Source organism: Symphalangus syndactylus, chromosome 14 (genome assembly GCF_028878055.3).
Source record: "Symphalangus syndactylus isolate Jambi chromosome 14, NHGRI_mSymSyn1-v2.1_pri, whole genome shotgun sequence".
Taxonomy (NCBI): Eukaryota; Metazoa; Chordata; class Mammalia; order Primates; family Hylobatidae; genus Symphalangus; species Symphalangus syndactylus.
Window position 1 is genome coordinate 17,568,170 of NC_072436.2, and position 27,997 is coordinate 17,596,166.

General features: G+C 53.2%; 1 protein-coding gene across 2 annotated transcripts; it reads left to right on the forward strand.

The window, feature by feature from the left end:
* Window positions 1–205: 205 nt before the first annotated feature.
* Window positions 206–27,621, forward strand: CDC42EP4 (CDC42 effector protein 4). Of its 2 annotated transcripts, none has more exons than XM_055241979.2 (2): window positions 206–488; window positions 24,678–27,621. In XM_055241979.2, the coding sequence occupies exon 2, from the start codon at window positions 24,790–24,792 to the stop codon at window positions 25,861–25,863; it is 1,074 nt and encodes a 357-aa protein (XP_055097954.1). In that variant the 5' UTR covers window positions 206–488; window positions 24,678–24,789; the 3' UTR covers window positions 25,864–27,621. The 2 variants fall into 2 exon arrangements, with proteins under 2 accessions (XP_055097954.1, XP_055097955.1); XM_055241980.2 differs by lacking the exon at window positions 206–488 and adding an exon at window positions 1,162–1,500.
* The last annotated feature ends 376 nt before the right edge of the window (window positions 27,622–27,997 follow it).

Here is a 27,997-nt window from a genome sequence, read left to right on the forward strand (position 1 = left end):
TGGAGTTCTTGGTTTCTTGCCCTGGCTCGAATGGGGAAGAGCCTTAAAAGAGCCTCGCGCCAGGCCCCCAGAGGGAGACGCGCCCCTGGCCCTGGGGGCCGCAGTGGGGGTTCGCGGCCGGAGCGCAGGCTGGGGCGGGAGTGTCTCCCGGAAGCCGGGCGGGCCCAGGCTGCCCCATACGGAGTTGGGAAAGTCTCAGGCTTTCAGTTTGAACCCAGGAGGCCGAGCAGTCGGGCAGAGGTGCCCGACGGCCATTGGCTGCGGCGGCGCCGTGACATCAGCGCGGAGGGGTGCGCGGGGAGGGGTGAGCGGGGAGGGCGCGGGCGGAGCCTGGAAGGGGAGTGTCCTCGAGGCTTCCAGCCCTGAAAGCCCGAGAGCCAGAGGGAAACAAACGCCGGCGCTGACAGGGGCCGCTAGCCCCGCCGCCGCGCGGAGCCCACGGAGGGGACAGCGCAGCCGGCCCGGCGCTCGGGTCTCCCGGGACCGAGGTAGGCGACGGGCAACTGCCTCTGGCTGTGGTAGCCGCCTTCGCGCTGGGTGGCCTGGGTGGGCTTGGGGGTCTCGAGTCCCCCTGTGGGGCAGAGAGGATCGAAGCTGGGGATGCGAGGCCGCGGCGCGGGGAGAAGGGCACGGAGCCCCCACTTCTCGGCGCTTGCGCTTCTCACCGCGCCCGCCGCGGTGCCTGGGACGCTGAGCCGCGCACCCAGTGTCCTGGCAGAGCGCGGTGTGCAGAGGAGGAGGTGTCAGGGAGCCGGGCGCAGCGTTGCCGGGACTCGATTTCCTCTCTCCACGCTGGAACTCCCGGGCCTGGCCGAGGGTGCCGCTGGGGGAGTTGGGGGCCGGTTTTAAAGGGCTTCCCCCTTCCCAGGAATGGGGTATGTGTCGGTGTGGGCAGGAGCGCAGCAATCGGCGGCGCGCGGCCCGCGATCTTCGCGAGGGGGGCGTGTGTGCGCCCGGAGTTCTCCATGAATAAGAACCGAATTCTCCGCCTGTACGGGCAGAGGCGTGTACACATCTCGCTCTCGTACACACACTGCAGCACACGCCACCCAATGTCACCCGGCCGGGGAGCCAGAGGGAAGGAGCTGTCTGGAAGGGAATGGCCGAAGGAACAAATGGTCCTCCGTTCCCCTACTCCCGCCCCGCGAACCCTTCCCTCCCCGCCAGGCTCCCGCCCCGCCCGCTCCCTCGGAAGCCCAGGAGGCCGAGGCGCCTCCCGGCGGGGTGCGGGGTGAGGGCAGTCGAGCCACCCGCCCCCTTGGAGCCGGCGAGACGGCCGCTCCTGGGGCTCGCGCGCCCCGAGCTCAGCGCGCTCAGCGGGATCGCAGGCGGGAGCGGTCGGTTAATGATTTAATCGCTCGCTTGGGGCGGGTGCGCGCGGATCGGCCGTCCCTGGCCCCGCCCCCTCCCCGGAGCGCCCCCAGCCGGGGTTACAAAACTGCCCCCTGCCCCCGGCGCGTCCCGCAGGAGCCGTCCTGCCCGCGGGGATCCCGTCAGCCGGTGAGTGCCCCGGCCAGGAGGGCTGGAGAGCTGGGCGGGAGCCGGGGCTGAGGCTGAGCCAGCTTCCTGGGAGAGGACTGAAGTGCGTGCGTGTGTGTGTGTGTGTGTGTGTGTGTGTGTGTGTGTGAGTGAGCGAGAGAGACTGGGGGAGGGGTGCTCTCTGCTAACTCAAACCAGGTTCCCTGTGTTTTCCCAGTGACTGCGGCCTGGGCTTTGGAAGTTTTCTTTTTCTCCCTGGGAGGATGGAGGGGAAATACAATGCCTTTTCTTTTCTTGTTGCCTCTGGAACTTCTCTCTCTCCACGACTCCCACCCCTTGCAATCTGACCAACTCCCACATCCCTTACTGGGTGCCCGGTGCCCACTGTTTGCCCAGATAGCTGAGCAACTGGATCCGGGTGGAGTCCTTGGGAGCCCCTTCGCTGTGAAGCCCCCTGCCCTCCCCTGAGGGGCCAGGGTGCTGGAGGGAAAATCTCTCTCTCGTCCGAACCCCAGCAGCCATCTGTACCAGAGAAAGGTCCCATCCAGCGAGTGTAAATAATGAGGGGCCGGTGACAGGGGCCTCCTGCAAGGCGACTTCTGTGGCAGTCTGGGTTTCCAATAACTCCCTCAGCCCCCGCCCGCTTCTGAGGCTAGGGTGGAGGAGGGACCACCAGCAGGATGGACTGAATTTTAAGAGAACAAAGAACAGGCCACAAAGGAAGGGATTGCTGAGCTGCAGATTTCTCCCAGAAATCAGGAGTTGGCTGGGACTGAGCTAGGCCCTAAGAGAGCCCCTGGCAGCCCCAAGGGCTCCTGGGGCAATAGTGGGGCATCCACCAGGATCTCCTGAGGCTCTATCTCTGCTGGGAAGCCAGTGCCTGCTGAATGCGGGGGTGCCCTACCTTTTCCTGCACTCATCAACTGCCCTGTGTGAGCTGCCCATGTGACTGACTGATTAGTGGGGTGGTTTATCTCCTCTGAACTTGGACTTTGCCTCTCCACTCTTTGAAGACAGCTGCTCCTTCCCACAAGGGGGGTTCAGTGAATTTGGGGAGATCCCAAGTGGATTCCCAGGCATCCTGGTGGACCCCTGCAGGGACTAGGAGGGGGCCGCTGTGATCATATGGGCGGTGGTTCTGGGGTGAGTCTCAGCGCCTGGCCTCTGAAATCTCCCTGAAGTCCTAGGGTCCCTGCGCACAGAGGACAGCTTGCTCCTGCTCTGCTGTACAGCCTAGGCCTGTGCTGTGAACGATTCTCCATTTTCTGGGGTTTCTGCCTCTCTCTTTTTGGATTCCTCTTCTCTTTTCCCCTGGTTTCTCTCTTACCCTTGCCCACCCAGCGTGCTTGTCCCCATCCTCTGTACCCTGCCTCCACTGTGCCTCTGGAACCTGACAGCACCTCACAGGACCAGAGACCAAGGAGTCAGAAGCAAAGAGGGGGGTCTCATGTATAAAGGTCAGGGGAGTGAGTGTTGACCTGGGAGAGGAATCTTACACCAGTCTTTTGATTTTAAAAATAATTTTTATTTTATTTATTAATTTTTTTGAGACCAGGTCTTGCTCTGTCACCCAGGTTGCGGTGCAGCGTCATAGTCAAGGCTCACTGCAGGCTGGACCTCCTGGGCTCAAGCTATCCTCCCCCTTCAGCCTCCCGAGTAGCTGGGACTACTGGCGCCCAGCTATTTTTTGTATTTTTTGTAGAGGTAGGGTTTCACCATGTTGCCCAGGCTGGTCTTGAACTCCTGAGCTCAAGGGATCTTACCCCACCTCGGCCTCTCAAAGTGCTGGGCATACAGGTATGAACCACTGCACCTGGCCAACCCTTTATATTTTTGAGACAGAGCCTTGCTCTGTCGCCCAGGCTGGAGTGCAGTGGTGCAATCTTGGCTCACTGCATCCTCCACCCCCCGGGTTCAAGCAATTCTCCTGCCTCAGCCTCCCCAGTAGCTGGGACTATAGGTGCATGCCGCCAGGCCTGGCCAATTTTTTTTGTATTTTAGTAGAAACAGAGTTTCACTGTGTTGCCCAGGCTGGTCGCGAACTCCTGAGCTCAGGCAATCCACCCACCTTGGCCTCCCAAAGAGCTGGGATTACAGGTGTAAACCACTGCACCCAGCCCTGGCCAACCCTTCTTTACAAGTCCAGAGCTTTTCCAGAAGGGCCTTGGGTTGGCAGTGGCCCAGGGCTTCCACCCCTTTGGAGTGACTGATTTCTGCGGCCAGGACTGTGTGTGCGCAGGTGTGGCCAAAAGGTGTTTGATGTTGGCCTCTCCCTTTCACTCTCCCCCACCCCACGCCCCCACGTTTGGATTGGGTTCGAAGTGAAGTCAGAAGCCAGAGTGGTCAGGGTTGCGCTTGGTTAGCAGTAAGTCCAGCCTTCTGTGTTCTCATTCTGGTTCTGCAGACTCAGAGGAGTTTGTCCCTGTCGGGGGAGGGAGGAGTTCATCCCTTGGAGGAATGGGGAGCTGGGTTGATGCCAGAGATAAGGCCTGTGGGCGGAGGGAGAAGGGTTGAGCAATCTGACCTGAGCTCTGCGTAGCTCTTCTGACCTACGTACTGGAGGATTTTTCTCGACCGTGAGGAAAAGAACCAAATTCTGGAGCTGGGGACACTTCGAGGGGTCATCTGGCAGAGTGTCCTGAAGGCCAACTCCAGCCAGTGCTTCTGGGGTGCTCTAGGAAGGCCAAGCCCATGCCTGCCCTCTCTCGGCAGGGAACTGGATGGTAGTGCTGGAAGGAGCCCACATGTGGCACTGGACACAGCCCTTTTTGCTTGAGTGCGTTGGGAAGGAAATTCAGACATTAGGGCTGGGCACAGTGGCTCACGCCTGTAATCTCAGCACTTTGAGAAGCAAAGGCGGGCAGATCACTTGAGGTCAGGAGTTTGAGATCAGCCTGGCCAATATGGTGAAACCCCGTCTCTACTAAAAATACAAAAATTAGCTAGGCATGGTGGCGTGCACCTATAATCCCAGCTACTGGGGAAGCTGAGACACAAGAATCGCTTGAACCCAAGAGGTGGAGTTTGCAGTGAGCCGAGATCATGTCACTGCACTCCAGCATGGGCGATAGAATGAGACTCTATCTCAAAAAACAAAAAAAGAGAAATTCAGGGCCAGGCGCGGTGGCTCACACCTGTAATCCCAGCACTTTGGGAGGCCAAGGTGGGTGGATCAGGAGGTCAGGAGATCGAGACCATCCTGGCTAACACAGTGAAACCCTGTCTCTACTAAAAAATACAAAAAATTAGCTGGGCTTGGTGGCCGGTGCCTGTAGTCCCAGCTACTTGGGAGGCTGAGGCAGGAGAATGGCATGAACCCGGAAGGAGGAGCTTGCAGTGAGCCGAGATCGCGCCACTGCATTCTAGCCTGGGCCACAGAGCGAGACTCCGTCTAAAAAAAAAAAAAGAAAGAAAGAAAAATTCAGACATTAGTTTCCCACATTCCCGCTCACCGTGCCCCTAAAGCTCCAGCTTAAAATACGCCTCCTTGAGGAGACTTGGGCTTCCTTCCAACTAACTTACATTGGAGTCTCCCCCAGGCACTGCCAGCTTGCAGCTCTGGGCTCTGTGCCAGGATGGCAATGCTGGCATCCAAAGCCCTCCCTTGCCAGGAACAGGGGAACTGGCCGTCTCCACTCAGCCTCCACTCAAGCTGAGGAAGGGTCTCTCTTTTGGGATTCAGGTGAGCACAGTTTAGGGTGTGGTCATTAATGAAGGCTTACAGTTCTTAACCCACCTGTGAGAAACTGCTCTGCACACCTGATGTTTCCCCTTCACCCCAAAGATGGAGCTGAAGGCATCTGGAAAAACCACAGTGCCAGGCAAGAAGGATCCCTGGATGTCTGTGCTCAGCCAGAGCTGCTTCAGCCACCATCTTCTGCCTTGGCCATCACGGTAGCAGAGGTTGTCTGGGGCAGCCTCCACCTCCCAGGATGAGACTCTGGGTTCTCCTTTTGCCCGGGCACCTGCAGTTCTGGCAGTCACTGAACTTGGTCTGGAGACCCCAGCTTTGAATCTCTCCAAGTGTGCCAACGAAGCCAGGTTCTGTGTGCTAGCTTCTCTTCCCTGCCTTTCCTCCCTCTCTACCTCGGGTCTTCACTCAGTGCAACCTTCTTCTTTGCTTACACTGTTGCCTCCAACCCTGAAGCATCAGAAAGGGACCTGTTCCCCTCAAGTCCTGGAATTGGGTTTAAGGCTTTGTCAAGTGGTACAAGGAGTAGAGAGCCCAAAAAGAGCCTAGGGGCTCGCAGTACAATTTGTGGCTACCTCTAAGGAGAATCTGGTTAGGTCCAAAAGATCAGATTATATTTTATTGGGGGTTGATCATGTTGAAGTTTTGTGCATTATTTTTTTTGTTTTGAGATAGGCTTTTTGCTCTGTTGGCCAGGCTGGAGTGCAGTGGTGTGATCACAGCTCACTGCAGTCTCAAACTCCTGGGCTCAAGAGATCCTCCCACCTCAGCCTTGAGTAGCTGAGACTGTAGATGTATGCCACCATGCCTGGCTAATTTAAATTTTTTTTTTTTTTTTTTTTTAGAGACAGGGTCTCACTGTGCTGCCCAGGCTGGTCTCAAGCTCCTGGGCTCAAGCGATCCTCCCACTTCTGCCTCTGCCTCCCAGTGTGCTGAGATTTCAGGCATGAGCCACGGCGCCTGGCCTGTGCATTATTTGTTGCTAGTAGCACCCGGGGTCCGGCAAATTCCTGAGTTACTTTTACCCTTATCCTAGGAAGGAATGGAGGAGCTTCTCTTTTCCCACCTCCACCTCACCATCTCGTCTGAGAAAAGCCAGGCTTCTCCCTCTGGCATCATTAAAGGTTAAAAGGTGACGGGATGAGGGAACTCAGATCAGGAAAGAAACCAGATCCGAGGGTTTCCCGCCCCCACTGCTGGCAGAGACTACAGAGGGAGGGCAGAATCTGTACCTGGGCTTCAGCAGCTTGGGGGACCCTTCCCCCTGCATCAGATAATCCTGGGAACCGCCAGGACTTTGAAAAGGGTCAGCCATTGTCTCAGCCCGCGTTTCACCGTACAGACTTTTGAATTAGGTGCTCTCAGGTGGCATTTCTCTATGAAGTTTGGGAAGTGACAGTGGCTGGAGTGTCACTGGGTGTGACAGCATCATCTTTATAGCACACACGGAATTGTGCTCACCCCAGCACAGCACTTGGGAGGTATGTAATGTTATCAACTGCTCTGAGAGCTAATGAGGAAACTGAGGCACAAATAACTTGACCCACATGGCAGGCCAGCTTGTGACCTAGGGAGTGGGGCTCTTTGTCCCCAACTTCCTGCAGGGCCAAGATGCAAGATTTGCCTGTCTGCTCTGGAGGGAGTTTAGATCTGCCAGTCTCCTTCTGGAGACCCCCAGGTGGCCTTGAAATTCCCAGTTCTCAGCTGAGCACCCGGCTCTTAGGAGAGGCAAAGTGAAACCAAACAAGGCCTGGCAGATCTGATTTCAAGCGCGGCGCTATCTTCTGCGATCCCGAGCAGGAGGGAGGCACCCTGCTGCCCAGTAGTAGCACCACTCCCAGAGGAGGAGGGCCCAGCCTGTATGGGGGCAGTGGGGCCCCCCACCAGGAATCCATCCTGCCTGGCCCAGATCGTCCCTCTGCTGGTGGCTGGCGTCGGGTGGTGGCTCCGGGAAGCACACGTTTCCAGGAAGGGCCCTGTAATCAAGTGAAGTTGCCGGATGTCCTTGAGTCAGTGGCTCCTCATCGTCTTGACTCCTCCGTTGTTGCTTCCGGTCACTCCCAGGTCTTGGCTCCTTTTTCTTCCCTTCTCTGTGCTGTTCTAATTCCCAGGAGGTGAAGGAAGGTTTCCCCTTCACCTCCTGCTGACCTGCTTCTCCCCTGGCCTGAAGCCTGTGGTTCTGGGATGAGGATGAGGATAAAGATGAGGTGGGTGCAGGAACGAAGATGAAGAAGACAAGCAGGGCAGCTGGTTCCCAGCCCACAAGGAGCAGGGGGCTCCCCTGGATGGACCTGGGGCACTGGGCTGTAGTGTGTATTTTCCAGGATTAATTTATACGTTCCCTGGAGTGGTGGGGAATGAGATGCTCAGACTCAGGAGATGTTAACCTGAAATTGTGTGCAAAACTGCGTATCCTGTGTATACTCATGCATCCAGAGCCTTCAGCAGCCCTCCCAGGCCTGAGCCCCAGGGACGCTTATGATCCACTGTCCCCCCTCGCCCCTCCCCCACCCCAATGTTCCTTATGGTGGAGTGGAAAAAACCCAGAGTCCAGCACATCTGGATTCTTGTGTCTCTCTCTCCTAACCAACTGTGTGTGACTTGAGTAAAGCACGTGCCCCTCTAAGTCTCAGTGCTCTTATCTGCGGATGATAAGGATAACTCCGTGGGATTGTTGGGAAGAATACATGAGATAAAGTTTTTCAAATGCTTGGGACCGTGTATGACTATAAAGAAAGGCAGGCTATGGTGGCTCATGCCTATCATCCCAGCACTTTGGGAAGCAGAGGTAGGAGAATGGCTTGAGCCCAGAAGTTTGAGGTTACAGTGAGCCTTGATTGCACTGCTCCAGTGTACTCCAGCCTGAGGGACAAAGCAAGACCCTCTCTCAGAAAAAAAAAAAAAAAGAAGAAGAAAAGAGACAGTTTAATCAAAGTAGATCACCTAACACAATGCCTGGTACAGAGTAAAAAGGTCAACAAATCTTAGTTCTTTCTTGTATTTTCTCCATGACGTGTGGCCCAGGAATAGTTACTGCAGAGTCTGGGGAGGGGTCTACCCAGGGGTCTAGAATAGTATTTCCTAGAGTGGGTTCCTCAGCACACAGTCTTGCTATCTGTTGGGATCCCCATGGAGAGATGTTATTCCAGAGTGTTCTTGATAATGAGTCACCGTTTAAACTAGACTAGACTCCTTATGCTGTATCTTCCAGCAATTAAAGGGTAAATTATTTTAAGCCGTAGTGTGTTTTCCCATAACTCAGCCTGGCTGAGTGAGTTACTGGCATCATTTTCCCATAAACTGTAAGAATTGTGAATTCCTTAAGGTGGTGGAGAATACTTGTGTGATATTCAAATCACAGTAAACAGGATGATCAGTGAGACTAGCCCTAGGACGGTGCTGTCAATAGGAATGTGACACTAGTCACATATGGAACTTTATGTTTTCTAGGAGCCATGTTTTGAAAACTAAAGAAAGGGGAAATTATTTTTTTTATTTTTTTATTTTTTTTATTTTTTTTTGGAGACAGAGTCTTGCTCTGTTGCCCAGGCTGGAGTGCAGTGGCATGATCTCATCTCACTGCAACCTCCGCCTCCTGTGTTCAAGCAATTTGCCTGTCTCAGCCTACCGAGTAGCTGGGATTACAGGTGCCCACCACCACGCCGGGCTAATTTTTGTATTTTTAGTAGAGACAGGGTCTCACCATGTTGGCCAGGCTGGGGTTGAACCCCTGACCTCAAGTGATCCATACTCCTCGGCCTCCCAAAGTGCTGGGATTACAGATGTGAGCCACCGTGCCCGGCCAATTATCAGTTTTTGTTTGTTTGTTTGTTTTTGAGATGGAGTTTTCACTCTTGTTGCCCAGGCTGGAGTGCAATGGTGCGATCTCGGCTCACCGCAACCTCTGCTTCCTGGGTTCAAGCCATTCTCCTGCCTCAGCCTTCCGAGTAGCTAGGATTACAGGCATGCGCCACCACACCCAGCTAATTTTGTATTTTTAGTAGAGATAGGGTTTCTCCATGTTGGTCAGGCTGGTCTCGAACTCCCAACCTCAGGTGATCCGCCCACCTCAGCCTCCCAAAGTGCTGGGATTACAGGCGTGAGCCACCGTGCCTGGCCAATTATCAATTTTTTTTTTTTTTGAGACGGAGTCTGGCGCTGTCCCCCAGACTGGAGTGCAGTGGCGCCATCTCGGCTCACTGCAAGCTCCGCCTCCCAGGTTCACGCCATTCTCCTGCCTCAGCGTCCCGAGTAGCTGGGACTACAGGCATCCGCCACCACGCCCAGCTAATTTTTTTGTATTTTTAGTAGAGACGGGGTTTCACCATGTTGGCCAGGATGGTCTCAAACTCCTGACCTCGTGATCCGCCCGCCTCGGCCTCCCAAAGTGCTAGGAGTACAGGCTTGAGCCACCATGCCCAGCCAATTATCAATTTTTAAATGTAAAATAATTAATTTAAAATTCTGGCCAAATATGGTGGCTCATATCTGTAATCCCAGCACTTTGAGATTACACTTGAGGCCAGGAATTTTAAGACTTGGCTGGGCAACATAGTGGTGCACACCTGTAGTCCCAGCTACTCGGGACTGAGGTGGAAGGATTGCTTGAGCCTGAGAGGTTGAGGCTACAGTGAGCTGTGATTGTGCCACTGTACTAGAGCCTGGTTAACAGAGTGAGGCCCTGTCTCAAAAAAAAAAATAAATTAAAAATTCAGCTCCTTAATCACACTAGCCACATGTTAAGTACTCAGTAGCCTTATGTGGCTTGTGGCTGCTGGATTAGATGCCAGAGGTTTAGGATATCACTGTAAGTGCCAGAAAGAGAGATGTTTCATGTCAGTGGTATTATTTCATGTCAGTGGTATTATTCAACATTACATTGGCAGTGTAACAAATCTTGTAAAAAACGAGATATTGAGGAGTGGAGGAGGCAAAATTATTATTAGTTGCAGATGATGAGCTTATCCACTTCCAAAGCCCAAAAGATTCAATCATATAGTTGATTAGAGCCTGTAAGGTAGTATAAGCTTTGTGGGGTGGCCATTTAAATATATTAGGGGGAAAAAAAGGTAGCTTCCTGGCTGGGTGCAGTAGCTCACACCTGTAATCCTAGCACTTTGGGAGGCCGAGGCTGGTGGATCACCTGAGGTCAGGAGTTCAAGACCAGCCTGGCCAACACGGTGAAACCCTGTCTCTACTAAAAATACAAAAATTAGCCAGGCAGGCAGGGCATGGTGGCTCACACCTGTAGGCTCACGCCTGTAATCCCAGCACTTTGGGAGGCCGAGGCGGGTGAGGTCATCTGAGGTCAAGAGTTCAAGACCAGCCTGGCCAACATGGTGAAACCCCATCTCTACTAAAAATACAAAAATTAGCTGGGCATGGTGGCGCACGCCTGGACGCTGAGGCACAAGAATCGCTTGAACCCAGGAGGCAGATGTTGCAGTGAGCTGAGATCATACCACTGCACTCCAGTCTCGGCAATACAGACTCGGCCTCAAAAAAAAAAAAAAAAGGCTGGGCGCGGTGGCTCACGCCTGTAATCCCAGCACTTTGGGAAGCCGAAGCGGGCGTATCACAAGGTCAAGAGATCAAGACCATCCTGGCCAACATGGTGAAACCCCGTCTCTATTAAAAGTACAAAAATTAGCTGGGCGTAGGGGCGCACGCCTGTAATCCCAGCTACTCGGGAGGCTGAGGCAGGAGGATCACTTGAACCCAGGAGGCAGAGGTTGCAGTGAGCCGGGATTGTGCCACTGCACTCCAGCCTGGCGACAGAGCAAGACTCCATCTCAAAAAGCAAACAAACAAACAAAAAAACTGGGCATGGTGGCGTGTGCCTGTAGCCCCTGCCACTTGGGAGGCTGAGGCACAAGAATTGCTTGAACCCAGGAGTGGAAGGTTGCAGTGAGCTGAGGTACACCACTGCACTCCAGCCTGGGAGACAGACTCACAAGAATGTATCATCTGGAAATAGTTAAGGATATGCACATAATTGCCTGAAAGGACCTTACAGAGTTTCAGCTGAAAATGGAAACAACCTAGCCATTCAATGCCTGATTGGATGTAAAAATTAGATATTAAGATTTAATTTAAAACAATGTAGCATAAATTGTTAACATGTAAATATTTTGACCCAGCTGTGAACAATAGTTGGCTTCATTTATCCATCTACAAGGGAACATGCTGCTTGTGAAATAAGGGGGAAAATGTCTAAATTATTGCTCTCCAATAGAAGCCTTAGGCAAGTGCCATACATAATTTATATTTTAATAGTTACATTTTAACAAGTAAGAGGAAATGGTACATTTTGACTCACTATATTCAGAATATCATCTTAACACATCATCAGTATAAAAATATTAATGAGATATTTTATACATCCTCTTTTTTTAATACTAAATCTTAGAAGTCCAGTGTGTATTTTCCACTTGTGCACATATCCATTTGGACTTGCCAGATTTATTTTTTTTTTTTTAATTTTTTCGAGACAGAGTTTCACTCTTTTGCCCAGGCTGGAGTGCAATGGCGTGATCTCGGCTCACTGCAAACTCTGCCTCCCGAGTTCAAGCAATGCTTCCTGCCTCAGCCTCCCAAGTAGCTGGGATTACAGGCACACGCCACCATGCCTGGCTAATTTTGTATTTTAATAGAAATGGAGTTTCACCATGTTGGCCAGTCTGGTTTCGAACTCCTGACCTCAGGTGATCTGCCTGACTCAGCCTCCCAGAGTGCTGGGATTACAGGCATGAGCCACCGTGCTCTGCCTATTTTTTATTTTTAAGTGTGTAAATATAAGGAGTGCAAGTATAGTTTTGTTACATGGATATATCGTGTAGTGTGAAGTCTGGGCTTGTAGTGTAACCATCACCCAATCGTGTACATTGTACCCATTAAGTAACTTCTCATCCCTCACTGGGTTCCCACCCTCCCACCATCCCAGTCTCCAGTGTTTATTATTCCATACTGGCCACATGTCAAGTGCTCAGAAGCCAGAAGTGGCTGGTGGACAGTGGAGGGTCAATTATTATTAACCCACAGTGAGACGGCAGAAAGTGGAAGTAGCTGGGAGGTTCTGGTGTGCACTATTGCTTTCCTCCTTATCTACCTCCTTGTCCTCCTCCTATGATCCGTGATCTCCCTGATTCACCCCCCTTCCCAGTAGACTCCTCCCTCCCTGCCCCACACCCTGTAGGGATACCTGGGGAATGGGCACTGTCTTGTAGCTTGGAGGCTGGGGGTGGTGGGGGGAAGACATGTCATGAAATCTGGGACCTTGCCCCTTTCTCCAGGAAGGGGCCATCAAAGTAGAGGATGTTCATCTCCAGGAAATGGGATCTGCCCCAGGGTGGCTGTGCAGTGGCACCTTTGCATCAACGAGCCTGGCATGGATTGGCACCTGGGCAGTGAGGGTGGGGCAAGTGGTATTGGGTCACGGTTCTGGTTTTGCTTCCGGGGAGCTGGAATAACCAAGGAACACAAGATGGAGTTTGGACAGAGCAGACGGGAACACACTAGAAGCGAGGCCTTGTGCCGATCTACTCCTGACTATGCCGGCAGAGTCCTGGCCTGTGCTTCAGGGTGATCCTCCCCACCCCTCACCTCCCAGAACACCAGAACACTGGGAGGTTCCTGAGAGCAGGAAGTGGGAGTGGGCTCCTGGGTAAGGGAAATCTCCTTTCAGGAGGTTTCAAATGCAGCCATGCCTGGGGATAGAGCTTTAATGGGGGAGGCAGTAATGTGAGTCTTAGCTCCAAGAGTCTTAGATTAACCGGCTCCCAGACCGTTCCTACCCCACCCTGCTCCACATGTATATCCTCAGCTGCAGACACCTGCACAGGTCAGGCAGCATCACCTCATATAGAAAATCACATGCTCCAAGGTCTGCCAGAAATGGGCTCATATCACCACTTAGAAGTTGTGAGAGGCTGGGTGTGGGGTGCAATGGTTCATGCTTGTAATCCCACACTTTGGGAGGCTGAAGCAGGAAGATCGCTTGAAGCTAGGAGTTCAAGAGCAGCCTGGGCAACAAAGTGAGACGCCATCTCTACTAAAAAAATATGTGTGTGTGTATATATATATATTTTTTAAGATGGAGTCTCGCTCTGTCGCCCAGGCTGGAGTGCAGTGGCGTGATCTCGGCTCACGGCAAGCTCCGCCTCCCGGGTTCACGCCATTCTCCTGCCTCAACCTCCCGAGTAGCTGGGACTACAGGTGCCCGCCACCACGCCCGGCTAATTTTTTTTAAATATTTTTAGTAGAGACAGGGTTTCACCATGTTAGCCAGGATGGCCTCGATCTCCTGACCTCCTGATCTGCCCACCTCAGCCTCCCAAAGTGCTGGGGTTACAGGTGTGAGCCACCATGCCCAGCCTATGTATTTATTTTTAATAAACCAGGCATGGTGGTGCCCACCTGTGGCCCCAGCTACTTGGGAGACTGAGGCCGGGGAGGATCACTTGAGCCCGGGAAGTTGAGGCTGCAGCGAGCCATGATAGCACCACTACACCCCAGCCTGGGTGACAACAATGCCGTGTCTCAAAAAAAAAAAAAAAAAGCTGTGAGATGTGAGAGTGAGTAAAATAATTCACTCTGAGTTTCCGTTTATCGTTCTTTAAAATAGGGGCAATCAGGGCAGCCTCCTTGCAAGTTTGCTTTGAGTTTCAAGGGCGTAAATGTATATTGTCCTCAGTACAGTGCTTGGCACGCAGCAGACCCCAGTGAATGAGAACTGTTGAGTGAGGAGGTGTACTGGAGGGACGGGGTAGGAGGGGATTAGGGAGCCTGTTTCTCTGACTCTTGAGCTAAGACCCACTTTAGTGCCTTCCCAGTTAGAGATCTACCCTCAGGGATGATCTAATTCTGCACACAGCTTGGCAGTCAGTGGTGGCTGGAGCCCCTGGTTGCTGGTTGCCCTCGTGTGACCCCTTCTTGTTTTCTCTGCTCCCTTGTAGTGACAGTCTAGCCAAGCTAGGGCTATGGAAGTAAAACCTTCACCTGCACAGGATATCTCTGAGAGGATGCCACTCTTATGTGGGAGGCTGGCCTCCAGCTTGGAGCTTCAGTGTCACTGGAAATAGGCCGATCTCCGGTGGGGTGGGAGTGATCCTTATCGCTCATCTCCTGCTCAGCTGGGGAGGCTTAAGCATCAGGAAGCAGCTGTTGGAGAGCGAGTTCTGTTTTTTGAGAGGGTCCCGATCTCCCTGTGCCCCCTGACGTCAGGTTATTAAAGGTTGCCCGCTTCCTTCTCCCAGGCAACTTAGAATAAAACAAGGACCTAATAAATGTGTCTGGCTTGGGGGTGATTTTGAGGGAGGAAGAGAGAGAACAGATATCAGTGGGAGATTTTGACATAAGAGAGGCAGAGTATGGATGGAGACCAGTTCTCACTCAGTCCCCAGTTGGCATCTTATGCTGGAATGTGGCTGCCGAACCTAGAGAACTAGATAGTCTTAAGCTGGTTTTGAAATGAATGCCTTTTCTTTAAACCTTTGATACTTTGGGGTTTTTTGTTGTTGTTGTTGTTTGTTTTAAAAAGAAAAAGCCCAGGTGCGGTAGCTCACACCTGTAATCCCAGCACTTTGGGAGGCTGAGGCGGGTGGATTGCTCGAGGTCAGGAGTTCAGACCAGCTGAAAATACAAAAATCAACCAGCTGTCATGGTGTGCACCTGTAATCCCAGCTACTTGGGAGGCTGAGGCAGGAGAATTGCTTGAACCTGGGAGTTGGAGGTTGCAGTGAGCTGAGATGGCGCCACTACACTCCAGCCTGGGTGATAGAGCAAAACTCCGTCTCAAAATAAATAAATTAATTAAATTAACAAACAAAAAGAGCTTGTTTTCCTCTCAAGGCTAACATAACTTCTTAATTTCTCTGTGTGCCCTTTTAGTCTTTATTCACAGATGCCTATTTGTGTAGAGTTGTAACCACTATGCATAAACAAGTATATGTTCTGCCTTTTTTTCTATTTATTTTTAATTTTTATTTATTTTTTTTTTGAGACAGAGTCTCACTCTATTGCCCAGGCTGGAGTGCAATGGCGTGATCTCAGCTCACTGCAACCTCCGCCTCTCGGGTTCAAGAGATTCTCCTGCCTCAGCCTCCTGTGTAGCTGGGATTATAGGCACACACCACAACACCCAGCTGATTTGTGTGTGTGTGTGCGGTTTTTTTTTTTTTTTTTTTTTTTTTTGAGACGAAGTCTCGCTCTTATCCCCCAAGCTGGAGTGCAATGGCACGACCTCGGCTTACTGCAACCTCTGCCTCCCAGGTTCAAGTGATTCTCCTGCCTCCGCCTCCCAAGTGGCTGAGATTACAGGCACCTGCCACCACACCCGACTAATTTTTGTATTTTTAGTAGAGATGGGGTTTCACCATGTTGGCCAGGCTGGTCTTGAACTCCTGACCTCGGGTGATCCGCCTGCCTCGGACTCCCAAAGTGCTGGGATTACAGGCATGAGCCACCACACCCGGCCAAAACCATCATATATTTTAAAGACATTATTTGAAGAAATTTTGCCAGAGTTTCAGGTACCGCAAGACCACCCCACCCTGGGACCATTTTGACTCTGAGCAGCTCTTGGATCAGAGTTTTGTAATGTTCTCCCTGCCTGGTGGCACCTAGTGCCAGCTGCTCAGTGGGGTTGCACTTCCTCAGGGAGGAAGGTCCTTCCCTCTTCTCTTTCCTAGCTCTTAATTTGGGCAAGATGGTAGCAAACATCAGAAGGTTGTCCTGGTACCTGGCAGTGAGCCCATTGAGGTGTTATCTGGGGAAGATCTCTGGGGTGGGAGTCAAGAGACTTGGGCTCCAGCACCGCCCGGCTCCCTTGTGAGTTCCGTGGCCTTTGGCAAGTCACCTCTCCTGGCCCCAACAGCCTAATCAAGACCACTGGGTTGGATCCTCTCCCAGATGTCTGCCATCTCTCAATCTCAGTGGGAGTCATGTGACACAGTGGGTGCTGCATTTTAGCACCCCAAGGAGTACCTAAGAAAATCCTCTGGGGCCAGGCGCGGTGGCTCACACCTGTAATCCCAGCACTTTGGGAGGCCGAGGCAGGTGGATGCCCTGAGGTCAGGAGTTGGAGACCAACCTGGCCAACATGGTGGAACCCCGTCTCTACTAAAAAAATACAAAAATTAGCCGGGTGTGGTAGCAGGTGACTGTAATCCCAGCTACTCAGGAGGCTGAGGCAGGAGAATTAACTTGAATCCGGGAGGTGGAGGTACAGTGAGCCGAGATTGCACCATTACATTCCAGCATGGGCAACAAGAGCGAAACTCTGTCTCAAAAAAAAGAAAGAAAAAGAAAATCCACTGGAATTTAGAAAGAACACACCAAAACTTGTGCACACGCATGTGTGTGTGTGTGGTGTGTGTATGTGTGTAAACTAAAACTTATTAATGCATGGAATGACAATAGACATGAATATAACCTATAAAAATATATATGTGTGTAGATATATACACATGTATGTATATACACAAATTACATATTCAATGTTTGTCCTGTGATGCCCCCTACTTTTGATAGTACATTTCTATTTAAGTGAATGGAGCCCTGGGGTGAGAATTAAACCCTGGCTTCAATCCATGACCTAGGGCAAGTCCCTTAATTTGGTCTTTCCATCTTGAAAGTATGATCCCACCACACCCAGGTATTTTAAAGAGATATTTGACACAGATACATAAATGGTACAGGAGTCATGATGGTGACGTTTCATGTTCCCATCTTGGATTTTTTTTTTTGGTTTCTTTGTTTGTTTTTTTGAGACAGTCTTGCTCTGTCACCCAGGCTGGAATGCAGTGGCACGATATCAGCTCACTGCAACCTCCACCTCCAGGGTTCAAGCGATTCTCCCTGCCTCAGCCTCCTGAGTAGCTGGGACTACAGGTGCACACCACCACGCCCGGCTAATTTTTGTATTTTTAGTGGAGAAGGGGTTTCACCATGTTAGCCAGGCTGGTCTCGAACTCCTGACCTCAGGTGATCCACCCGCCTCAGCCTCCCAAAGTGCTGGGATTATAGGTGTGAGCCACCACGCCCGGCCTTGTGTTTGGTTTTTGATTGTGGCTACTTAGGCTCAGAATATTACAGCAGTGAGCCTTGACCTCCTTGTGCACACAGCACACTTCCAGATGCAAGGGCTTTTGAGCAGGGCACATGAAGGAGTTAAAAGATCCCCAAGAATACTAAAGTCAGCTAAAATCACAACACAGTCGGCATTGAAGTCCTGCCTGGAGCATGTAACCACGTGTATCTAAGCGGTCGCTGTTCTCGCCCATTCACTTAGCTGCCCTCAGCCCTGCCACAGTTTGAATGAAACACAGTCTTCCAAATTCCCTGTGCTTTCCTATCTTTGCAGGATAAGGCTGGTGAGTGTTCCAGAAAGTACTGGATTTTTCTCTGATGACTAAAGCCAGAGTCCCTCACCTCTTAGAGTTGTGGCCCATGTCCCAGTGAGCCTCTTGCACAACCCCCTCCAGCGTGCTGTTCCATCTGACAAGCCTTGTGTAGCAGAATGCCTCCTGTGTTTCGGCAAAGTGAAGTTCCGCCTAGGGGTAGGATGTCAGCCCCTCCTGTGAGAAGGGGCCATGGCCCGCCAGGCAAAACCTGGGAAAGGATGGCCAGGACCAGAGGCTGCCCCTGGAAGGCTTGGAGTCCCATTTGATCCTGTCTTTTCTCTCCTCCCTGGTCTGGGCTCTCCACAATCCCGGGTGTCTCTACCTCCAAAACATGGCCTAAATGTCTCCCACTGTGTCCCTCTTCGTCAGACCCACATCCTGGTCTCCATCCTCTTTGACCTGCATTTCTGCAACAGCCTCCTGACTGAATTCCAGCTCCCCTCCTTCATTCCTTCAATGCCAGGACCTCCGAGAGCTTCCAGATACACAGATTGAATCATTCACCTGCTTACAAACAGCCGCCGGTTTCCTTGTACACCTATAATGACCTCCAAACTCCTTACCTGGGCTGGGTGCAGTGGCTCATGCCTGTAATGCCAGAACTTTGGGAGGCCAAGGCGGGTGGATTGCTTGATGCCAGGAGTTCAAGACCAGCCTGGCCGACATGGTGAAAGCCCATCGCTAAAAACATACAAAAATCGGCCAGGAGCAGTGGCTCACACCTGTAATCCCAGCACTTTGGGAGGCTGAGGCGGGCAGATCACCTGAAGTCAGGAGTTGAAGACCAGCCTGGCCAATGTGGTGAAACCTGGTCTCTCCAAAAAATTCAAAAATTAACCAGGCATGATGGCAGGTGCCTGTAATAAAAGCTAAAAACAAAACAGAACTCTTTATGTGGCCTGGTAGGGAGGGCTCTATGTAACCTGGGCCCTGGCTGCATGGATTTTTATTCTATTCCGTAAATGCCGCAAACCTGTTCCTACACCCTGGCGTTTACACACGCTGTTTCCTCTGCCTGGGTCGCTTCTGACCTGGCTGGTTCCTTCTCATCATTTGATTCTCAACTCATGATGCTCCTTCCTCAGAGGGGCCCCCCCCAGACCCCCTGACTCCCACACCCACTCACACCACCCCTTTCCCTCCTTATACTGAGGAATACGAGATACCGTTTTATTTATAGGTTTACACCTCCATTCCCCACCCCCACCCCCCACACTCACACTACACATGTGCCCTGGGAAAACTGCATGCTATTTTCACTGCTCTATCTCCAGGGCCTAGAAGAGTTTGTGAATATCGGTGGGTCTGCAGGAAGTCATGGAGTGAGTGAATGGATGATGAGTAATGGAACAAAGACTCTTGTAGCCGATCCAGGTCACAACTAAAGTCATCGTGCACTAAAAGCCCTCTGCTATCCGGCCACATTGCCTGGACCTGGCATTGGGTGGTTGGTTAGAACAGCTACGGGAAGGCTCTGCAGAGGGCATGCTGCCCAGCAGCAATGGCGGAGGCAGCGGCAGTGGGCGTTGAGGCATGCTGTGTACCCTGTATACCGGGGTGAACCGCAGGGCAGCTTCAGAGAGCGAGGCCTGCCTAGCTGCCCCATGAGAGCTCAGGTCTGGCGCCCGCCTCAAGCCAAGCTGCCAGGGATAGGCCACTGCCCTGTCACTTGGAGTGAGAAGTGTTGGTCCCGTCTGTCCTTCTGCCCTGGGCCTGCTGGGCTGGGCAAGCTGGGGGGGCCAGGGAGGATAGGTGAGGGGTCCAGGCAAGGGTAGTCTGGGGAACAGGGCTGAACTAAAGGTGTGGTTGGTGTAGACCCAAGCCAGGGGCCTGACCTTCTGGGGAGGGCTCCTCGTTCCTGCCTTAAAGGAAGGTTCCGTGGTCAGTGGGCTGAGGGTAGAGGAATCTGTTCCTCCGGAGGCTCAGGAGAGCTAGGGAGGGCTGTGAGCTGTGATCCATTTTCCCTCGCCCTGCCAAGAAAGTGGGATGTGGTTTCTGGGGTGGGGTGTGGGTGTCCCACCCAAGGCAGGCTATGGGGAGTGCCTGCCCCGCATTGGGCAGCCTATTTTAGCCACTTCCCCAGAGCTGAGTCACGGTGCTTCTGAAAACCCCTCCCAAAGCCACAATGCCCTGTGGCCTCCCAAACCATAGCTGCCCCCAGGACCGGCCCAGGCCTCTGGCGGGACTCCCACCACCTACTTTCTCTTAAACTCCATGATCCAGCTCCTCACCTCCAAATTGTTCTCTGTTAGAAGCTCAGAGTGACTCAAGATCACTCAAGGCTGGTGAAACCAAGCTGTTGCTGACGCTCAATCCTGCTGGGTGACCTGTCTAGTCTGAGCTCCAGACACCCAGGCCTCATCCCCAGCGTGGACTGCCAGGCACTTCAGCCCCCTCCTCGCTGGGGCAGTGAGACGGATGCGTGACACCCTCTAGGCCCCAACTCTCTCAGGACCCTTCCTTGCTGGGTATTGAAGATGGCTTTCTACAAGCCACAAAGTCTCATTCCCAACCCCCCAGGAAGAGAGACCATGGCAGCAGGCAGCACTGGGTAGGCCTGTCCCTGTCTTTCTGGGGTGTGGGGTTGAACAAGATCCTGGGGACCCCAGGGCTAGCCCAGGATGGCTGTGATTTCAGCTGAGTTTCCCTGCTGTCCCCTCTGACCTACTTCTGTAGTTCTACCCGAAGGATGTGCTGGGGCGTGTGGCTAATGGGATGCGGGGAGCTGCCCTCCCCTGTAGCCATCATGGCTAGGATATTTGGTCCCTTTGGGCAGCCACAGTGACCTGCAGCTTCTCTGGCGAGTCCTGGGGAGCTGGCTCTGTGGTTTCCCTTTCTTTCCTCTCTAATGAGCATATCAGATCGGGAAACCACTGGACCTGACATCACTCACAGGGTCTGGGGATTCCTGCCTTGGCGTTGAAACCCTTAACACAGCTCTGGAGACTCGTGCCACCGTGTTCTCACCCGGTTCTGACCATCCACACCCCCCTCCCTGCTTCTCTGTCTTTGTTGTTTACCTGGTGAGCATACCTGCTCTATCTTCACCTGTGTGTTCTCACTCAACGCTGCTGTTTCTCAACTGGGGCAGTTTTGCCTCCCGGGGGACATTGGGCAATATCTTGAGACAGTTTTGCCTGTTGTGACTGGGGGATGGATGCTACTGGCATCTAATGGGTAGAGACCAGGGACGCTGCTAAATATCCTACAGCGCACAGGGCAGTCCCACCTCCCGATGAGAAATTATCTGGCCCAAATATCAGCAGTGTGGAGTCTGCTCTAGGATTACACAAGAACCTTCTTGAAGCAGCAGTTGGGTACCCCCTTCTCTGCACCCTGCCGGCCAGCAGTGGGGAGGAGCACTCAGTGGCCAGTGGTCACTGACGAGCAATGCAGCCGCCAGAGCTGGAGAAGGGCCTGGAGTGGAGCGGAGAGAGGTCTGGACTCAAAGACCCAGTTTCTAGCCCAGCTCTGTTCCTTTGGGCTAAAAACCTGGATAAATCACTTTCCTTCAGTAAACCTGTTTCCTCATCCATAAAGTGAAAGCGCTGCACTGAATATTCCCTCCAGTTCTTTGAGATTCCTGGATGCTGTGCGTACAGCCAGGAGGCGGGGTGCAGGCAGGTGGAAGACAGGGTCCTCTCCGTTCCTGACTGGTGCCCGTGCTGGTAGCACTAGAAGCCTGAAGGATTTGCCAGGAACTAGAGTTCATTTGAAGCCTGGCCTTTTTTCCTTCTATGCCCAACATGACTGAGGCAGATTCTACCTTCTCTTTCTTTTTCTTTTTCTTTTCTTCTCCTTCTTCTTTTCTTTTCTTTCTTTCCTTTCTTTTCCTTCCTTTCTTTCTTCTTCCCTTCTTCTCTTCCTTTCCTTTCCTTCTTTCCTTTCTTTTCCTTTCTCTCTCTCTTCTTTTTTTTCCTTATTTCCTTTCCTTCCTTCCTTTCTTTCCCCTCCCTTCCTTCCTCCCTCCCTCCCTTCCTCCTTCCCTCCCTTCCTCCCTTCCTCCCTTCCTCTCTTCCTCCCTTCCTGTTTTCTTCAGAGTTTTTCCTAGGAGACCATGGCTGGCCAAGAGGGTCATATATGATATTCAGAAGTCAGCAAACTACAGTCCACGGGCCAAACCCAGCTTGCATTTGCTTTTGTAAATAAAGATGTGGCTTTTTGGTGGTTTTTTTTTTCTTTTACTGGTTTATTACAAAAGACACAACTCAGGAACAGCCAAACGGAAGAGGTGCATGAGGATGCGTGGGATCAGGTGTTGGGGTGGGGGGCAGGGCACGCACCACCTTCCCAGCACCTCGATGTGCTCACCAACCTAGAAGTTGTCTGTAAATAAAATGTTATTGGAACATAGCCATGCCTACCTGTTTACATGTTGCTATGGCTCCTTTCTTTCTTTTTTTGATTTTGTGTAGAGATGGGGTCTCACCGTGTTGCCCAGGCTGGTCTGGAACTCCTGGGCTCAACTGATCCTCCTGCCGTAGCCTCCCAGAGTGCTGGGATTACAGTTGTGACCCACCGTGCCCAGCCAACGGCTACTTTTATACTAAGAAGACAGAGTTGAGTAGCTGTGACAAAAACCCTATCAGCCACAAGGCCGAGAATATTTACTCTCTGGCTTTTTACAAACAGTGTTTGCTGACCCTTGGTCTAGCGGTTCAATGTCTAATTGTTTAGAGGTTGAGGTAGGGCAGGAGGGTGGGGCCCAGAGATAATCCAGGTTAGAGTTAGGGGAAGATCACTTTCCTAAGGGTGGGGAGGAGAGAGAGCTGAGCTATGACCAGGAGTAGAGCATCACCTCAAGGCATCCCTCACGTCCTCGCCCACGTCACTGTGTGGCAAGTCTGCCAGGTGCCTGGCTCCCCCTCCCTGCCCGAGAGAACTTTGTGTTTGCTGGAACGATAAGCAGTATGGCCTGGGCACTGGGAGGGGGGACATTGCTGGTGGGGGAAGCCATGAGGCTGGGCAGCAGAGGCTTGAGAGAACAGGGAAGCGGATGGGGGTGAGGACGCAGAGAGGTCAGGCTGGGAGCCCTGGAGCCAGGCTGTGGGCAGAAGGGGAGGAGAGGAGGGAGGTGCTGGACTTCCAGTGGGTGCTTGGAGGCCGACCGTGTGGCACACCCTGCTGGACTGGACTCGGTGGTAAACAGACCCTTTAAAACCCTCTGGATGGACCAGGCGCAGTGGCTCACGCTTATCCCACGTGCTGATCCCAGCACTGGGGGGCCGAGGCGGGTGGATCACCTGAGGTCAGGAGTTCGAGACCAGCCTGACCAACGTGGTGAAACTACATCTCTACTAAAATTACAAAAAAAAAAAAAAAATAGCTGGACGTGGTGGTGGGCACCTGTAAATCTCAGCTACTCGGGAGACTGAGGCAACAGAATCGCTAGAACCCGGGAGGCAGAAGTTGCAGTGAGCCGAGATCATGCCATTACACTCCAGCCTGGGGACAGGGCGAGACTCTGCCTCAAAACCCTGGAAACTCGTACTGCAGTGGGAAGATGACAGTCCAGCCAGCAGGGACAGAATAATGTAGCCAGTATCTGCTGGAAGAGGGGACATCTCCCAAAGTGCCATGGGGGGCAGGTGGTAGCTAAAGGTTTCCTGGGAGTAGTGATGTGTCCCAGCTGAGCCCTGAAGGATGCTGGGTGTGGCAGGGGTTGCATCAGGGAACTGTTTGTATCCACTGCAGCTCAGGGGATACAGCAGGGTACAAAAGTAGGGGACACTGAGGAGCAAGGTGGGGACTAGTCATTGGATCAAGGGGTCTGCACTGGGTAGGGCGTCATGTGGATGGGTTTTGTTTTAGCCAAGAGATGAAGGATGGACAGGAGGGAGACAAACAGGGAGAGCTGTTAGGCTGATGTCAGGGGCCAGGTGGGGTGTGGTGGGCTCGTGTGGCGCAGCAGCAGGCATGCGGAGGAAGCACCCAGCGTCTGAGTTTTGCAGTGGGAAGAGTGGGTCTGGACTGGGGGTGCCTCTCAGAACTGTGCTGCTGGCTGGACTGGGAGGCAGGCAGGTACCTGGTGTCCAAGCACCACCTCTCACCTGCCATACTTGGCTAAATCCCTGCACCCATCTCTCCCAAAGCTGCTCAGCTCTGCTGGGCTTAGTATTTGAGGCAAGTCCCTCTGGGGGAGAGAGGGGCTGATTTGGCCCCAACGCTGAACTTCAACTTGGCCCTTGTCAGGAGCTGTGAGAGTGGTGCCTCCAGGCTCCTGGGCTCTACCTCTGCTGTTTTTTGGATTTCTGGTGAATCACCTAGGAATCAATCTGCAGATCCTGGGGGGACCAAGTCATTTAGGGTCCAGTCCCTGCCTCCCACTCCCCTAATGATGAAAGAAACTGGAAGTTCCCCAATCTTGATCTCCCCGAGACACCAGAAGGTGGACCCTCAGCAGAGAGCCTGGGGCTCCACAGTGGAGATGCCACAGGCGGGATCCTCATTTATGGGATCCCAAGCGAAGGCTGAAAGGCTGGGGAGCTGGTTCTGTGGGTCCCAGCAGCCCCACCCCAATTCTGATTCACAAAGAGAACTGTGCCGCCCATGCAGGTGGAGGAGCTGGTCAGCCTCTGTCTCCCTGGGCCCGTACTGTCCGTTCCCTTCTCTCTCCGAGGACCAGGGCTCAGGGTGGGGTGTCCGTTAACTCCACAGGTTAGACAGCAGGAAGAACTTACAGCACATCTCCAGGCTGACTGTTCATAGGAGCCAACTCATAGACTCCATCTCTTCCCTGGCTTGCTGCCTGGAATTGCTGGATTTACCTTCGCGTCCTTAAATATGGTCGTGTTTGCTCTGGCAGCATCCCGGCTTGCAGGGGCAGGGGAGCCATTGTCTTTTACAGGAAAGGTTCTGTCTCAAGTTTCAGGGAAAGTGTGTCTGAGGCTACTGGAACTCTAACCAGATTTGCAAAATCACTCCTCTACTCTGAATGCCTGCGGATGAAGAAACAGGCAGGGTTCTGCCATGGATTGCTGGCTTATTTCACAGCATTTAACTTTGGTAGGAGCGCTGGAGTTTAAATGACAGTCCCCTGGCAAATAGGCTTTTGTGCCGTGTGGCCAGCCCGCGTTAATCCTTTGCCTCCCATTCTCTGCTTGCAGCCTTATGATCTCCTCATTGCATCCGCCTCTGCCCACGGGACTTGGACTTCAGATCTGACCCCAGACCTGCCGGCTACCTCGGGAGGGCCCACCTCCCCGCTCATCCAGCAAGATGCCGATCCTCAAGCAACTGGTGTCCAGCTCGGTGCACTCCAAGCGCCGTTCCCGAGTGGACCTCACGGCCGAGATGATCAGCGCCCCGCTGGGCGACTTCCGCCATACTATGCACGTTGGCCGGGCCGGAGACGCCTTTGGGGACACCTCCTTCCTCAATAGCAAGGCTGGCGAGCCCGACGGTGAGTCCTTGGATGAACAGGCCTCCTCTTCATCTTCCAAACGCAGTCTCCTGTCCAGGAAGTTCCGGGGCAGCAAGCGGTCACAGTCTGTGACCAGGGGGGAGCGGGAGCAGCGTGACATGCTGGGCTCCCTGCGGGACTCGGCCCTCTTTGTCAAGAATGCCATGTCCCTGCCCCAGCTCAATGAGAAGGAGGCCGCGGAGAAGGGCACCACCAGTAAGCTGCCCAAGAGCCTGTCATCCAGCCCCGTGAAGAAGGCCGATGGCGGGGAGGGCGGCGACGAGGAGGCGGGTGTGGAGGAGGCAGTACCCCGTCGGAATGGGGCCGCGGGTCCCCATTCCCCTGACCCCCTCCTCGACGAGCAGGCCTTTGGGGATCTGACAGATCTGCCTGTCGTGCCCAAGGCCACCTACGGGCTGAAGCATGCGGAGTCCATCATGTCCTTCCACATCGACCTGGGGCCCTCCATGCTGGGTGACGTCCTCAGCATCATGGACAAGGAGGAGTGGGACCCCGAGGAGGAGGAGGGTGGTTACCATGGCGATGAGGGCGCCGCTGGCACCATCACCCAGGCTCCCCTGTACGCTGTGGCGGCCCCTCCCCTGGCAAGGCAAGAAGGCAAGGCCGGCCGAGATTTGCCCTCCCTCCCCTCCCATGCTCTAGAGGACGAGGGGTGGGCAGCAGCGGCCCCCAGCCCTGGCTCGGCCCGCAGCATGGGCAGCCACACCACACGGGACAGCAGCTCCCTCTCCAGCTGCACCTCGGGTGTCCTGGAGGAGTGCAGCCCTGCCTTCCGGGGGCCGGACAGGGCCCGGGCTGCTGTCTCAAGACAGCCGGACAAGGAGTTCTCCTTCATGGATGAGGAGGAGGAGGATGAAATCCGTGTGTGAGATGGACAGTGGGTGGCCACCCGGAGCTCTTGGCTGCATCTTCTCCCTGCCCCCACCCCACTATGACCTTTGACCCTATGGCGCCCGGGCAGCCAGAACCCTTGCTTCAGACCGTGGACCCTGGACCTTGTAGATGAGGGACACTGGCCTGGCCCTCGGGCCTTCAGAGGACATAGGGGGATGGCATGGGTACCGGACTGGCCGTCTGACTTCATCACGCTCCCTGCACTTAGGCTGCGTGGGACAAGGGCTGTGTTGTCACAGCAGGAATCGGTTTTCCTTTGTTGGCCTCCCTTTCCTCCACCCTGGCCTCAAATGGATGCCAGATGCCAACCCGAGTTCCGGCCACGTGCAGCCAGTGGGTCAGCCCAGAGGCAGTCTCAGCTCCAGGGCTAAGGACACTCAGCTCCCCTTTTCTCTGCTGGCATTTCTGCTGTGCTCAGCGGTGGCTGCTGGGGAAGCAGCTGCAGCAGGAGGGAGATGGTCTTGCCTCTCAGCCCCTCCCTGCTCCACCCCAGCTCCTGCCCTGGAAATCTGGAGCCCCTTGGAGCTGAGCTGGACCGGGGGCCAGCCTCGAGCATGTGCCCTAAACGCAGCCCTTTCCAGGGGAAGAGAGCAGGATGGAGAATGGAAGGAAAGCCCCCAGGCTTCATGAATTGCAAGAAAGGACCCTTCCAGGATGACACTAGGAACAGGGCTAGGACACTCACTCAGTCCCTAGGGGCTTGTTTGTTCTTTATTATTATGTTTAAATCCTTATAGAGCAATATCAGGATGGTGTTAATAGGTCTGCCTCAGAAGGAGAATCAATCCTTTTAGTAAACCTTTATACTAAGCCTCCTCTTTGAAATTCACAATGGCGCTTAGCGGACTGGAGTCTGGGGACATCCGTGGCAAAGACACCAGCTCAACTTTAGTGCTTCCCCACTTTATTTAGAACGACACGGGGTGGGTGTCTGTGTGTGTGTTTCCCCTACCCACCTCCCATAGCTATTAACAACTGAGGAAGGCCAGTGTAGAACATTTTTGGAGAATGATTTTTTTTTTTAATAATGTATCATTGCTATGGGGGGAAAACTTTTTTTTTTTCTTTTTGGCTGAATTATTCCCTCCCTCCCCCCAATACCCTCAGTACTGACTACTTCCCTTTCCTTTCTCAGGCCTCCCCGCACCGACTTTTGAGGCCAGGGTTGGCCAGATTTAGCAAAACCAAAACAGAGTGCTGAGTTAAATGCAAATTTCAGGTAAACAAAAGATAATTTTCTAGCATTAATATGCCCTGCGCAATATTTGGAACACTTATGTGAAAAATGATTTGTTTTTCTGAAATTCAAGTTTCTCTCTGAGTCCTGTAACTCTCCCCGAGGGGATTGAGCAGAAGCTCGGGTATGAGCTCCGAGGTTGACTGCCAGTTATTTTTCTGTCCTGGGAACAGCTTGACCCACCTCCCTGTCTCCATGTAGCCAGTGGGGGGAGGGGGAGACACAGAACCAACCACAGCCAGGGGCGTCCCCACGGTGACTCTAGCCTGACCTCTCCTCTCTTGCCTGACACTAACTTCATTCCTGGTTTAGCACCCTGTTGGTGCTCCTGTTTCCAATAGCTTAGGTCCCATGGTTGGGGAGGAACCTCAGGGGCTGTGCAGCCCCTGCTAGCCGCCCTCGAATCCCATCCAGGCCAGTTCCAGATTCTAAACTGAATTTTTTCATGATATTGTCAAAACAGTGAGGGAATATTAAAAAAAAAAGCCCTAAAGCACGCCTGGTGTCTGTCTCTGCTTTTTGGGAGGGCTATTTCAGGATGGGGGTGGGGTCTGGACCCGGGTCCTAGAGCTGTCCAAGGGGGCCTGAGGTGACTTCTGTCTCTCTGTTCATGAGAACCCGCCCTTCCTGCGATGCTGTCTGCCTGGGCAGGCCCCTTCAGAGTTTGGGGACTCAGGTGTCCCCAACTGCCATCTCTTGGAGGCCCTTGGCACTCGGTCGTTTAGGTGTTCTGTGCCTCCCTCTCCTGCTCTGTAAAATGGGTATCCTGCCACTCTTAGAAGGCTGGGGCACAGAAACAGTGACATGGGCTTTTTGTGGGGGAGGGGGTTGGTTTTTTTTTTTGAGATGGAGTCTCACTCTCTCACCCAGGC